This window comes from Odocoileus virginianus, chromosome 9, assembly GCF_023699985.2.
Source record: "Odocoileus virginianus isolate 20LAN1187 ecotype Illinois chromosome 9, Ovbor_1.2, whole genome shotgun sequence".
In the NCBI taxonomy this organism is placed as follows: Eukaryota; Metazoa; Chordata; class Mammalia; order Artiodactyla; family Cervidae; genus Odocoileus; species Odocoileus virginianus.
Genome location: NC_069682.1, coordinates 50,071,557 through 50,084,054, shown reverse-complemented (window position 1 = coordinate 50,084,054; position 12,498 = coordinate 50,071,557). Strand labels below are relative to the sequence as shown.

The following is a 12,498-nucleotide window of genomic DNA, read 5'->3' as shown; positions in this document are numbered from 1 at the left end:
CAAGTCTGGGAGCTGGAGGCTGGCCCTGTCCTCGCTTTCCCTCCCCTCCCTGCCAGGCAACAGCTGACTTCCAACTGAAAGGAGGCACTTCTGAGGCTTCAAGCCCCTGGTTGTGGCGCACTGAAGGCATCCTAGAAGACTAACACAGCTGCCGAAGAGCACAGTCACTTTTCCTCAGCAGGAAGAGAAGCAGCGTGTAGGTGCCGACCCTGCCCTCTGTCCTACGCAGCTCGCTGGGCTGGGGGGACGTGTGAGGGGCTGGAGGGAGGCCCACTGGGGATGGCCTCTGCACTTCCAGCCCACGTGGCCTGCTGCACACCCTGTTCCATTGCCGCCCCCAGGCACCAGACAGCTCCCGCTGTGTCCAGAACTCACAGGGTCCTGGAGGCAGAGTGTCAGGTGGTTTGGAACCTGTCCGTGGGGTCTTTGACATTCCCACTTGCCAAAGGGGAGCCTAACCCCAACCCCCACCCCAGGGTGGGCTGTTCGTGACTCATTTCTGCTTCCACAGCTAGTTCGTGCAGCTGCCCCAGGGACCAGCTGCCAAGTCGTGAGGCTGCTCAGGCAGGCCGGTGGACAGTCTCAGTGAGGTGAGGTGGCCTCCCGCCAGCACCCATGTGAGCCAGCCAACCTGGAAGTGGGTGCTCCTGCTGCAGGCAGCCTCCAGACAGCCAGGGCCTCCACCCTTGTCCTGACTGCAGCCTCCTGAGAGGCCCCATACTAGAATGACCTGGCTCCTGAGTTCCTGACTTGACAAGAGACTGAGGGGATGTTTCTTGTCCTCTGCCACTGCTTGGACTCATTTGTTTCACAGCAATAGGTACTAAGTACAGCTCTAACTCCTCCCCAGAATGAGTCCCACCTATGCTTCTCTGTTAAGAAGTGTGATCGCTCAGGGAACTCAAACTTGGGCTCATACCACCTAGAAGGGTGGGATGTGGTGGGAGGTGGGAGGGAGGTTCAAGAGGGAGGGGGTATATGCATACCTATAGCTGATTCATGTTGATGTGTGACAGAAACCAACATAATACTGTAAAGCAATTATCCTCCAATTAAAAATTTTAAAAGTGTGATTGCTCTTCTGGGAAGGCTTCCCCATCATATCCTCATGTCAGAGGTTCCATGTGGTGACTGCCTCTCAATGCCTTACCAGAGCCCCCGAAGGGGTAAGAAACCCTGACCTGTGATCAGCTGCTTCTCTGAGAATTCCAGGGCCATGTTGGCAAGCATGTGCCTGTGAACCCAGATGACAGGCACGCACAACTCACACCTCCTAAAAGTATTTTCAATGTATTTCTTTCTGCTCCTGCAGATTTCTGATGTCTCCACTTTACTGCAGGCTGTGTGTCCTGGATTCCGATTTTCCCCACCTCTCCCTGGGCAGGGGATGGAGGGGAAATGGTGAGAGCTCCGTGGAGCCTGGGGAAGTAGCAGGACTGCCCCAGGAGAGGGCAGTGGGTGAGGGGAGAGGTGAATGGGTTTCTCTGGGTCCTGGGGAGCAGGCATCTCTCCAGAATCTGTGTCTTCGGTCCAGTGTGGACATCTACCAAACATGCCATCTCCTCAGAATTCTGAGGGATCCCTGCCGGGCACCCCATGTGGCAGTTCAGGTCACGGAGTACAGTCATGTCCACCAGTGTGAGTTAGAATATCTACTTGGTCCCTTTGTGCCACTCCAGGTCCCCACGTGAGGGCCAGATATGTGTCTGTGAACCATAAGTTGCCCAGCAGGGCCCACAGAGCCACGGGGCACACCCTGGGATTCCAGGACCACCCTCCCGGCCTGAGCGAGACCCACAGCCATGGTGAGAAGGCAACTCCGACCCCACGGTGGCAACCTGAGAGCCTGGCCCGCAGGAAGACTCAGCCCTGGGGGAGCCAGGGCAGCATCCTCCCTCTGCCTCCACCAACTCCTGGGTCTCCAGAGGTGAAAGTTGGCGTGTGTGCTGTTTCTGTGCTTCTTTCTTAAAATTGCCATTGTCACAAGAACGACTCGCAGTTGTGATAATACCCAAGGTTGGGGTTTCCAGCAGGAGAGAGCTGGCTTTCTCACTGATGCACAGGCAGCGAGCAACCCCACAGCTGCAGGACACACTGGGACAGTGCAACCATTTCTTAAACACACATTTTTTTTTAATTGTTCATTTTTAAGTTCACTTTCACTACGTGGATGAGATGGGTGTGTATGACATTAGGGCTTCTGCTACGAGAGAGCTGCCGTGGCTCAGAAAAATCCCACCCTTAGTCCTCTTTCCGCTCCCCTTTCTGAGTCCACAGAAGCTGCCTGTGGGCACCGATGGGTCCCAACCTGATGGGTTCCAATCCTGCTTGTCACTCCCTCCAGGGCTGTCTTGGTGGGGACAGAGGGGTGAGCACAGGTCCCAACTTTCCCCAAGCCCACTGCAGGGGTCACTACCTGCCTGTGCTCTCTGGCTTGGCTCTGGGAGGCCACCAGCAGTGACACTGTGGGTTTCTGTGGAATGAAAGCCAGGGGCACTGAGGGCTGCCATCTGGCCTCTGTGGCACCGGCTCTGAGTCCTTCCTGCGAGAATCTCCTCACACTTTCCACCAAGTGGTTGGCCAGCAGGGACTTGGCCCTCAAGCATCCAACCGTGGGGCTGGGGCTGCATGGAAAAGGGGAGGCTGCTGCCATATCCTCAAAGGCCAGCACCAGGGGGTCTGGACCAGGCTGAGGGAGGGGAAGGAACCCAGCCAAGGAGGGTCTTGGCAGGAGAGGCCTAAAGTCAGGCCTCCAATCTGCAGGCTAGCCAGAGGGGGTCACCAGCCAGAAATGGAAAGATGGGGCAGGTGGGGAGGCAGCTTGAGGAACCCTGACCCTTGCCCTCCAACATCTGAACCTTCAGACACTGGTCCTCTATCCCCTAATATCTACTTAGGGCTCCCAGAGGGGCACTTGGGGCTGCCACCCTCCCCCACCTGGCCACCTGAAAGCCCTGTGGCTGGAAACAGATAGGGGCATCTTTTAAACAAAGAAGAGGGCACACAGGAGGGAGCTAGGACTCTAAAGGGCTCTACAGACAGGTCCTCCAAGGGTGCAAAGCCTGGAGAAGGAAAGGAGGGACAGTGGGAGGCCGGCTGTCCCCACAGAGGCGCCGTGCCAGAGAGAAGAAGGCCCTTCTGGGAGAAGGGGCCGGCAGGGGTGGCCATGCTACCCACAGCCCTCTAGACCACAGCAGTTTGCTCACGGTCCCAGTGGAGCCGGCCTATTCCCCTAAAGACTCAGGCCAAACCACATCCCGTGACCTCTCCAGCCAAGTGCAATGAATGAAGGTTCCCAGGACAGCCAAGGGTGCCAACCTCAGGCCAAGGGGTCTCTGAGGACCCCTGTGCCACCACATTACAGCACACTGCAGCTCCTACCCACCAGTTCCAGAAAGCACCGCTGCACACGCAGCTCCCAAGGCTGGCCTGTGACTGGATACCCGGTCCCCACTGCCCAGAGTCCTCCTCCATTCAAGTCTTTCCTCCTCTGCCCCCTCCCGCGTGCCCAGCCCCTCTTCCAGGGGAGTACGTGCAGGTGGTGGTGCCTCTGCCTGCGGGCGGAGTTGGCTCAGAGGACGTGCCCTAAGTGACAAGGTGCTCATAAGGACCCGAGTGTTCCTGCCACCATCGCTGGATTTATTGAGGTCGCCACCACGTCTGCTAAGAGGGTTACCAAGAGGGGACCCAGCCGCTGCCCAGCTTGGGCCTGAACTGAGGGACCGTGTGCCACGCCCTGGGGGCTCCTCCAGAGAGAGCCTGTGGTCAAAGCCTTGCCACAAGGACCAGACAGCTCGGAGCGCGGAAAGAGAAGCTGAAGCTGGGAGGGCAGGAGGGGAGGGAGGAACGGGAGCAAGAGTTGCATCTAAAGTCGAACAAAACAAAACCGAAACCCAGATGTGTTCCTGTCTCATCTCGGGATCCAGGCGTCGCGGAGTCCAGAAGGCCTCTTAGCCGGACATTTCCTCGCGTTGCTCCTTGTTCCTGCGCACCTCGGCCGCGTGCAGCTCCTGCCAGGACAGGCGGGGTGGGCGGGGCTCTCAAGCCGGGAGGGCGTGGTGGGCGGGGCCCTGCAGCCGGGAGGGACGGGGTCCTGCCCCTCCCAGTACTCCTGGGCTCTGCGTGTCCTGCCCTCGGCCCCGCTCCCGGCTTGGGGACCCTAGGGTCCTTTCCTCCCTAGACTAGTTCGGTCCGAGGTGATGCAGATGCGACCAATGAGGACACGCTTAGCGACCAGGAGCAACAGAGGGCAGGGAGAGGCCTGAGACACCAACCGAAAGTGTGGCTTGAGGGTGGGGGCTGGCCCTCAGTGAGTCTGGGGTTGTGTCCAGACCAGAGCGTTGTGGCTCAAGGGATTTCCCAGGTGTGCCGGCTGCGGGGCTCCCTGGCACTAACCCAGTCCCACTCGCAGGGAGGGGGCTCCGGCCTGGGCAGGGGTTCCCCTCACCCTAGCCGGCCCTAGCAGGACAGGGAATCATGGGGAGGCCGGACTGTGGAAGTGCTGGTGGTGCAGTGGCCTGGCACCGCCAAAGGAAGGAGCACTTGGGGACCTCCTGCTTCGGGCCCCGCCCCCTGCTCGGATCCACCCGCCTTTCGCCCCGCCCCCTGCTCGGGCCCCACCCACTGCTCGGGCCAGGCCCGGGCGCGCACCTTCTCGCGCAGCCGTTCACGCAGTGCCGCCAGGTGCGCCTCGCGGATCTCCTTGCTGAGCTCCATCTTGTAGTTGAGCTTCTCCTCGGCCAGACGGCTGAAGTTGTTGTTCTCCTCCAGCGCCTTGTGCAACACCTCGCGTTCGTGCTCGCGCCGCTCCGCCAGCTGCTTCAGCACCTGAGCCTCCTGTGTCTGCGCGGCGGGGGGTTGGGTGGGGGGTGCCGGGCGGGCGAGCGTGAGGGGCGGCCGGGTCCACCCTTCCGGGCACACCCCCCACCCCGCCTCGCTGCTGTCAGGGACCCGCTGCCCAGCCCGAGCCCACCGGACTCGTCCTCGGTGAGAGCTCAGGCCTACACTGTCCTGCCGTCGGCTAGGGTGACCATCTCATCCCCAGACAAGCCCTTCCTGTCCACCCTCGGCCGCAGAGCTGCCCCTTCCCCGCTGGACTCCGGGCGCCCCCTCTCAATCCCACTCCAAAGTCCGGGCTGCCCTAAGGAATATTGGAGGAGTGGAAGAAGCTCTAAGTTTGTGGACTGTTACTGAGCTTCCCCCACCCGCCACCCCGTCTCTTCTTCAAAGGTCTGCCCGCTGAGCACAAAGTAGGTGCTTGATACACACCAGGTTCCGAACTCCCTGAGGGGCTGGGGGCGGTGGAGGGGCCCTCAGGGCCGCTGGGGAAGGGAAGAGTCAGAAGGAGGAGGGTGGCACTGCTGGCAGTCCCAGGGGGAGACCCAAGAGCCCCAGAGGTAATAGCCTCCCTCAGCCTCCTTCAGAAGGCTGCCAGGCTCCACTCAGGAGCCAGTCACTACTAGGTAGCCCTGAGAAGCCTGGGCTCCCAAGTCTCACCGGCCCTGCTGTGAGGGGGGTGGATAGAGCTGCTACCCCTGCCCAGCGGGCTTGGGCATCAGGACAGCACTCCTGAAAGCATAGGGTTTTCTGTGTGTGTTTCAGTCTGAGAGTCTGGTGTGAGAAGGGGAGGGGGGGCCCGCTTCTACCAGGGGCACCCTGAGCTCCCCTGCTCAGGAGGGTGCCCACCCAGCCTCCTCTCCCAGAGCCCCGCCTGGGGCTACCTCCTGATCTTCCCATCTGGCCAGTATGGCCGAGGGCACCCCTCCCAACAATGTTGGGTTCTTGTCTCCTCCAGTGGCTGCCACCCAGCAACCCTTCCTCCCTCCCCCATCTCATTCTGATGGCTCAGAGGGTAGTCCAGGGATGTGAGACTCTCTCTGCTACAGGCCTGCAGCCCAGCAGATGCTTGGAGAACCCTGCACCTTGGGGACTCGGTCTGTGGCTACAAGTCCTCCTGACCATCTTCATCAGGACCCAGAGGGGCGGCTCCTGACCTTCCTCCGCTCCTCAGCTGCCTCCAGCCGCTTCTGCAGCTCTTCCAGGGAGGTGTCCTTCCTCTTGGGGGGGGAGGAGAGCACGGGACTCTCCGGGGACAGGTCGGAAGGGGACTTGAGGATGACCTCAAAGCTCTGGCCGGAGGCCCTCTTGTCCAGCTGTTTCACCTCCATGTCTGCAGGGCAAGAGCAGGTGGGTGCTTCAGGAGGGCTGGGGGAGGAGGGGGGAGGCTGAGCACACATCCAAGTCAAGGGCTGAGAGAAGGGGTGAAGCTTCTCACGTGGGACTCCAGGACTGGGCCCCCAGAACCGGCCCCTCCCCCAGGGACCCTCCTCCAGAAGCCAGTCAACCAGAAGGGTTCACAGATGCCATGGGAGGGGGGCAGTGAAGTCAGGTGGCAGCAGGCAGTGGCAGGTCAGGGGCCAGGCACTCACCCCCATACTGGTAGACGGTGTTGGGGTGCGGCTGTGAGTAGAAGCAGGAGCAGATGAGCGACAGCACTGACAGCTCCTTCATCTTCTCCTTGTATGCTGTGGGCGTGAGGCCAGGCTGAGCGGGCGCCAGCCCATCGCTCCTCTGGCCCCACCTCCCTGGCAGCCCAGGCCTCCCCCCCGCCCTGCCCCCATCACTCCCTTAAGGCGCCTCTCTGGGAACCCATGGATCATGCTCTTTGGGTCCCACATCTCTGACTGTGCATCCCTTCCTCCCTCCTGGATGTTAGTTGTCTTCCCCTGGGCACGCCTCCCCCGGTGCCCTGCATTGTTCTGTTTCTGAGTTCCTGCACCTCAACCACCATGTCTCTGTCTCCCTCTCCCTCCTTTTCGCTTTCTTGGCATTTCTGTCTGTCTCCCCTGCCTCATCTATCTGTGTCTCTGCTTCCTTTTGTCTTTCTGGCTCTCCATCTGTCCCCACCTCTCACTGTATCTTTGCGTCTCACTGTTTCTTTGTCACTGTGTATCTTCCTGACTCTCACCTCTCTCTGCCCCTCCCTGGACTTCCTCCTTCCTCCCCTTTCCCTCTCATGAATACTTGCCCAGTCGGTAGAGAGGTTGACCACCACACTCATGACTGGGCCAGCACAGATGTAGAGCTTCCGCAGGCAGCATTTTCTTGGCCTATGCACTTAGGTGAAGCCCTCAGACCCTCTTGTCCCCACACCTGCCCTGTAGTTCTGCCACCCTGGGATGAAACCTGGTTCTCACTAGACACACACCGGTGCCTCTCAAAACCCAGAGTGAAGGGAGCTGTCCGTTCAGCACCACACCCCTCCCTCTACCCTTGCAAGGGTGAGTGCCCCCAGCCAATGCCCATAATACCCAACCAGAAAAGGAGGTAAGCCTGCTGAAGCCCTGGGCCCTGTCAGGGAAGGGGAGGTGCCCGCTCTCAGAGTGAAAATAACTGGGTTGTTCGTGGTCTCTTCACACAAACCAGGCCCCAAAGTAGACACATGGGTGTGATGCCTCACTCAATGGTTCTCAACAATCCTTTAAGCCATATTGTCACCCCGCCCCCACTCAACCAAGAGTGGGCCCAGATAGCTAGGGTGATTTGTTTAGAGCTCCTCCATGTCAACCCAGGTAGTCTGTGTTCTTTCCACCCCCACAGTAGGTCCCAAAGACTAGGGGCCTCAGACCCCCAGGCTTTCCTCCCTAGCTGGAGAAACTATTAGGGGTCTCCAGAGAGACACTCCAAGGAGAAGGACTCTGGCTCTCAAGAATTGTTACCCACAGCATGCTTCCATGCGGCAGACAGTTTGGACAGAAAACTTTCTGATCAAATTTCATACAAGATAGTGTTTTAAAATTGAATTAACATGAAATTGGGGAAAGCGCTGGCATAGAAATAGGACTCAAGACAGAAGTGACCAGCCCCTGTCTCAGGGAATAGTATGCTGTGAGCAGGGTCTTCCACCAGCCAGTGCATAGAATGATGGTATTGGATCGAAACATCCTGATGACCCAGACCCTTCTGGAGGGAGCCCAAGGAGCCTTGAAAGGAGCACAGAGGAATCCTGGGCAAGCAGCAAGGAGGGCCTTTGGGGTCTCAGAGGGGAAACAGGGCAGAGACATGTGACTTGGTCATTGGCTCAGGAGGCTGAGGAGGGCCAGGTAGAGGCAGGCCTCAAAGGGGATTTTGGCCTGACTTATCAATTTTGCTTTTTCAGAAGCAGAATCTAGTTGTGTATTACTTATGTCATTAAAAGGTAACTTTAGGACTTCCCTGGTGGTACAGTGAATAAGAATCTGCCTGCCAGTGCGGGGGATGCTGGCTGGATCCCTGGTCTGGGGTGGGTCCACATGCCTCAGAGCAACTAAGCCTGTGCACCTTGAGCTTGTGCCCTGCAACAAGAGAAGCCACCAGTCTGTGCACTGCAGCTAGAGAGTAGCCCCCATCTGCTGCAAACAGAGAAAGCCTGCACGCAGCAACAGAGACCCAGAAAGTCATAAATAAATAAATAAAAAGTTGAAAAGTAGCAGCCCAGTGGGAGGGGCGCTCCCCAGGAGAGGACTTGTGTGTCTGGCTGCTGGTCGGAGGGGACTGCATGGCAGTCCGGAACGGGTAAATTTGGAGAGAATACCAGCAGGGGGAAGCCTGCACCCAGGCTGGAGATCAGGACTGAGCCTAGTCATGTGCAAGATGGGAGAGGCTTCAAGTTCCTCTCATTATAGAGGGGAGAGTGGATGGAGGCCCAGGCCTCTCCACAGATGTAGCTCTAACCAGGAAACCCCTGCAGCAGGAACACTCTTCCTTTTCTGTCTTCACAAGATCCTCTCTTCCTTCCCTATCACTGACTTCAGAAAGTCATTAAAAAACAATCTCTACTATGAACTGGATTACTTTCAGCCACCCCCCCATACTAGATGTTAAACATGCAAAAATGCATATTGGCCTTTTGGATGATGATATCCCAGACAAGCAAGGGTTAGAAGGCACTGGGTCAGCATATAGCAGCAGCGTGATAACAGTAATAGTCGTCCAAGGGGCCCGGGGTGGGCATGCTACACCCTTCCTGCCAACTGACTCTCAAGACCAGCCACCCCAGGCAGACACCCTCATTAACCTCATTTCTACAGAGGTGAAGAAGGCTCAGAGAGGGCAAGTGGCCCTCCCAGAGTCACAGAGCATGCCAAGATGGGCGCCTGTCAGGAGCCCAGGCCTCTGAACTTTCCTGTTGGGAGCCTCATGGGGGATGGGAAGGTTTTCCAGAACTATGAGGGAAGTGAGCCTATCACAGCTTCTCATTCACCCCTAGAAGGGCCTTGGAGGCTGCTGCTTGCTGCCTCTTGACAGATGGAGCTTGTTGCCACTCAGACTGTCCCTCTCTTGCTAGTCAGAGTCGGGAGCCCAACATGGCAGGTTGTATCCAGTCTGTCCCTCTCTCACTAGTCAGAGTTGGGAGTCCAACATGTCAGGAATTGCCAGCAGCATTCACCTTTTTCTGGGAAATGTGGCTACAACAGTCACACTGCCTGGCATGGACATGGGCACTCACCTCCTGGCAGGCCCAAGCCCAAGCACTGTTTCCCAAAATAGCTCATTCAACCCTCAGAACAAGCCTAGGGGAGGTGCTGGCACTATCACTGCCAGCCAGATGGGGAAATTGAGCCTCTGAAAGGCTAGGTAGCAGGTGCAAAGCCTCATAGCTTGCCAGAGTTGCATAAGGGGATGAATATGAACAAGTCTGCAAAAGTGCCTGAAGAGCTGAGCACTAGGGAAGGACACCAAGAGGTGGTGTCCTCAGAGTGCAGCCCCCAGGAAGCACAGGCCAGGGTGGAGGTGAACCTGCAAGGCCACTGAGGCATGGAAGTCTGCTCCAGTCAGAGATATGTTTTCAGGACTCCATAGCTGGTTCACTTTGGCCACAGTTATTGGCAGTGTCACACAGTCACTTCTGGGCCAGACCTCCCTCCTACCAAACTTTGCTGGGAGAAGCTGTGGTGAGCACAGGCACCTGAACACATGGCCCATACTCTACAGAGGGCAGCACTGATGACAGAACAGGAAAGGCCCGGCCCCGTGTGATGTCAGCCAGGGCACTTCTCCAGTGGGCACTGCACCACATCTTTGAAGCAATGGCTAAGCTGGACAAAACTGACCAATTGCACCTATGGTCTCCTTCTGGACACCAGTAGTAACTCGGACACCCAGAAAAATCTTAGGAAGAAGTATGGGTGAGCAGTGCCCCAAAGACTGGCCAGGAAGACAGTGTGGTGCCATAGGGTCTGAGGTTGGAGGGTCTGGACCCAGCCCTGATGGCCATCGAGGGTAAGGCTTCCTCTTCATCCCTCCCTCACCTAACCTCACTCTGCTCAACTCCAAAAGATGAGGAGGTGGCCTGTTGAGCAGTGTTTTTACCAACAGGGTGAAAAGCTGATAATTGCTCCCAGGAGTGGTTGCGAATGTCCCCCAGCTCAGCATAGGTGGTGAGTGAGGCCACTCAGCTCCACCCCAGGGTGGGACTGGGGCAGCACTGGCCACCTTCATTTGCCCAGTGTCATTGGGGATGACAGGGAGAGGGCAGGGGGTGGATGAAGTCCAGATGGACAAGGCCCCCGCCAAGGAGGTTGGGGGGGGGGGTGTAGTCAATGACGTCCGCGGTCCCCTCCCACGCTCCTGCAGAAGTCACCAGGGGCCAGAACCCTCCGCCCTAAGGGGCGGGGTCAGCGCGGTGCACACGTGGGTGGGCGGAGCTCTGGCGCTTCCGGCCTAAGCGGGCGCTCCCGAGAGTCTAGTTAGCTGGGGAGGGGGGATTGCAGAGACTGGTCCCCAGGGGAGAGGGAAGAATGGGCAGGGTGACCGGGTGGAAGTGTTAGGCCGCCCACCCAACCATCTCTGACACCGCGTGCAAAGATGAAGCTGGTTTTGGGGAGACTAGACTGGGCAGAGCTTTTCTAGGGAAAGCGACCCTCGCGTCCTTGCGCGGGGGGTTGCCGGGCAGCACCCTCGCGTCCAGTATTTGCCACGCGTTTCCCGCCTTGTCCGGTGCCCGCTCCTCCGCGAGATCCTCAGGCCTGCTGCGGGCGGGGGAGGAGGGGGGTCGTTGCCCTTGAGGGCGGTGGGTCTGCAGCTGGGGAGGCGGGGCGGCAGGGGAGGGAAGGAGGGGCAGACGCCCATCCTCACCGGAACCCGCAGAGTAAAGGGCAGTGGCTTTTTCGACCGGGTCGGGTGGCACCTTGTCACAGAGGGTGGTCCCGAACCCGCAGAGGCGAGGGGAGGGGGCGGCGAGGCGAAGTGCGGGCGCGGCTTTGCTCAGGTTTCCTTCCCCCGTCTTCTCGCAGCGCCCTCTCCCGTCCCCCGGCCGCTCCTTTGGCGCAGGGAGGGTCCAGGCCCCGCCAGCCCCGGGCTAGGACTCCCGCAAAGGGTCCTGTGCTCCTCCCTCCGACCCCCGTGAAGGCGTAGTTCCACCAGGGTCTGCGGTCCCCGGACGCCTCCCAGGACCATGCCTGCACCCCTCGAGCGCGCCCACCCAGATTCTTGGAGCCACCCCGTGGCACGGCAGTCGCGCCCGGCCTGGCACAGCGGCGCACGAAGGGGCAACGACACCCCCAGGCCGACGCCCCCACCCCTATCGTGGTCCCTACCCAGCGGCCCAAGCCCTCTAGGCTGGCGCGGCAATCCCCGCCCTATGGCCCCCAACCCTGTCTCCTGCGGGTTCCACCCGGAGGTTGCCCGCGCCCTTTCAAGGCGCAGAGTCCAAGACGGGAAAACACTCCACATCCTGCCCAGCAGTAGGCGAGGCCAGACAATAGTCTGTGCTCAGACCCGCTGCCCAAGGACGCCGGAGGCTCGGGTGCCTACCGGAGATGGTGCTGGCCATGGTGCTGGCGGCGGCGGGGTTGCGAGAGGCGGGAGAGGCGCGGGCGGCGGCTGGAGCTGCAGTCGGCGAATGCTGCAGTGTCGGGGAGGGGAGGGAGCTAGGGAGGGCGGGAGGCGGGACCGCAGGGGAGAGGGAGGGAGAGAGAAAGAGAGAGGGGGGGAGAGAGAGAGAAAGCGCCTGGCTTTGGCTTGGGCTGCAGCCGTCCGAGGGAGGGGGTGATGGGAGGGGAAGATGGGAGGGGCTGAGATCTGCCTGGGACTCAGAGCCCTGCGAGGCAGCCAGAGGCCCATCCTCCCACCGCTCACTGCTAGGACCCGCTGCCCCCCAACTTGGCTTTGTACACTCTCAGGGGGCTGGTGGAGACAGCATCCAATTCCCCAGGGGCTGTGCAGGAGGAGGGGGCAGGACTCAATGTCAGGGTGGAGTTGGAGAGCTCTTCTGAGGCCAGTGAAGGCTGGGAGGTGCCTTTTTTGTGCCCAGGCATGTGCTGAGGGAAAGCAAATCATGGATGGTTGTGGGTGGGGGCTGGTCTGGAAGTCCTCCCGGGGCCTTATAGAGGATGAGCAACTTGAGGCAGAGAAGAGGGTAAATCTACCTGCAAAGGCCTAGAACAAAGCTTTGGAGGAAAACAGAGATAAGATCCAATCCCTGCTCTGACATCTACTTGCTGTGTGACTGAGGGCAAG

At 59.3% G+C, this 12,498-nt stretch overlaps 1 protein-coding gene across 1 annotated transcript; it reads right to left on the bottom strand.

The window, feature by feature from the left end:
* Nucleotides 1–2,111: 2,111 nt before the first annotated feature.
* Nucleotides 2,112–11,923, bottom strand: STMN3 (stathmin 3). Its single transcript, XM_020875333.2, has 5 exons — nt 11,794–11,923; nt 6,429–6,524; nt 5,994–6,169; nt 4,651–4,842; nt 2,112–4,010 (listed from the first exon to the last, which is right to left on the bottom strand). The coding sequence occupies exons 1-5, from the start codon at nt 11,810–11,812 to the stop codon at nt 3,951–3,953; spliced, it is 543 nt and encodes a 180-aa protein (XP_020730992.1). The 5' UTR covers nt 11,813–11,923; the 3' UTR covers nt 2,112–3,950.
* Nucleotides 11,924–12,498: the final 575 nt, after the last annotated feature.

Bases quoted from the DNA above. Each gene is read 5' to 3' on its own strand.
- STMN3 (XM_020875333.2), bottom strand. The intron at 4,843-5,993 runs GTCAGGAGCCGC...CCCGCCGCGCAG, and splicing joins CAGCTGAGGAGCGGAGGAAG to ACACAGGAGGCTCAGGTGCT. The intron at 4,011-4,650 runs GTGCGCGCCCGG...CTGTCCTGGCAG, and splicing joins GTGAACGGCTGCGCGAGAAG to GAGCTGCACGCGGCCGAGGT.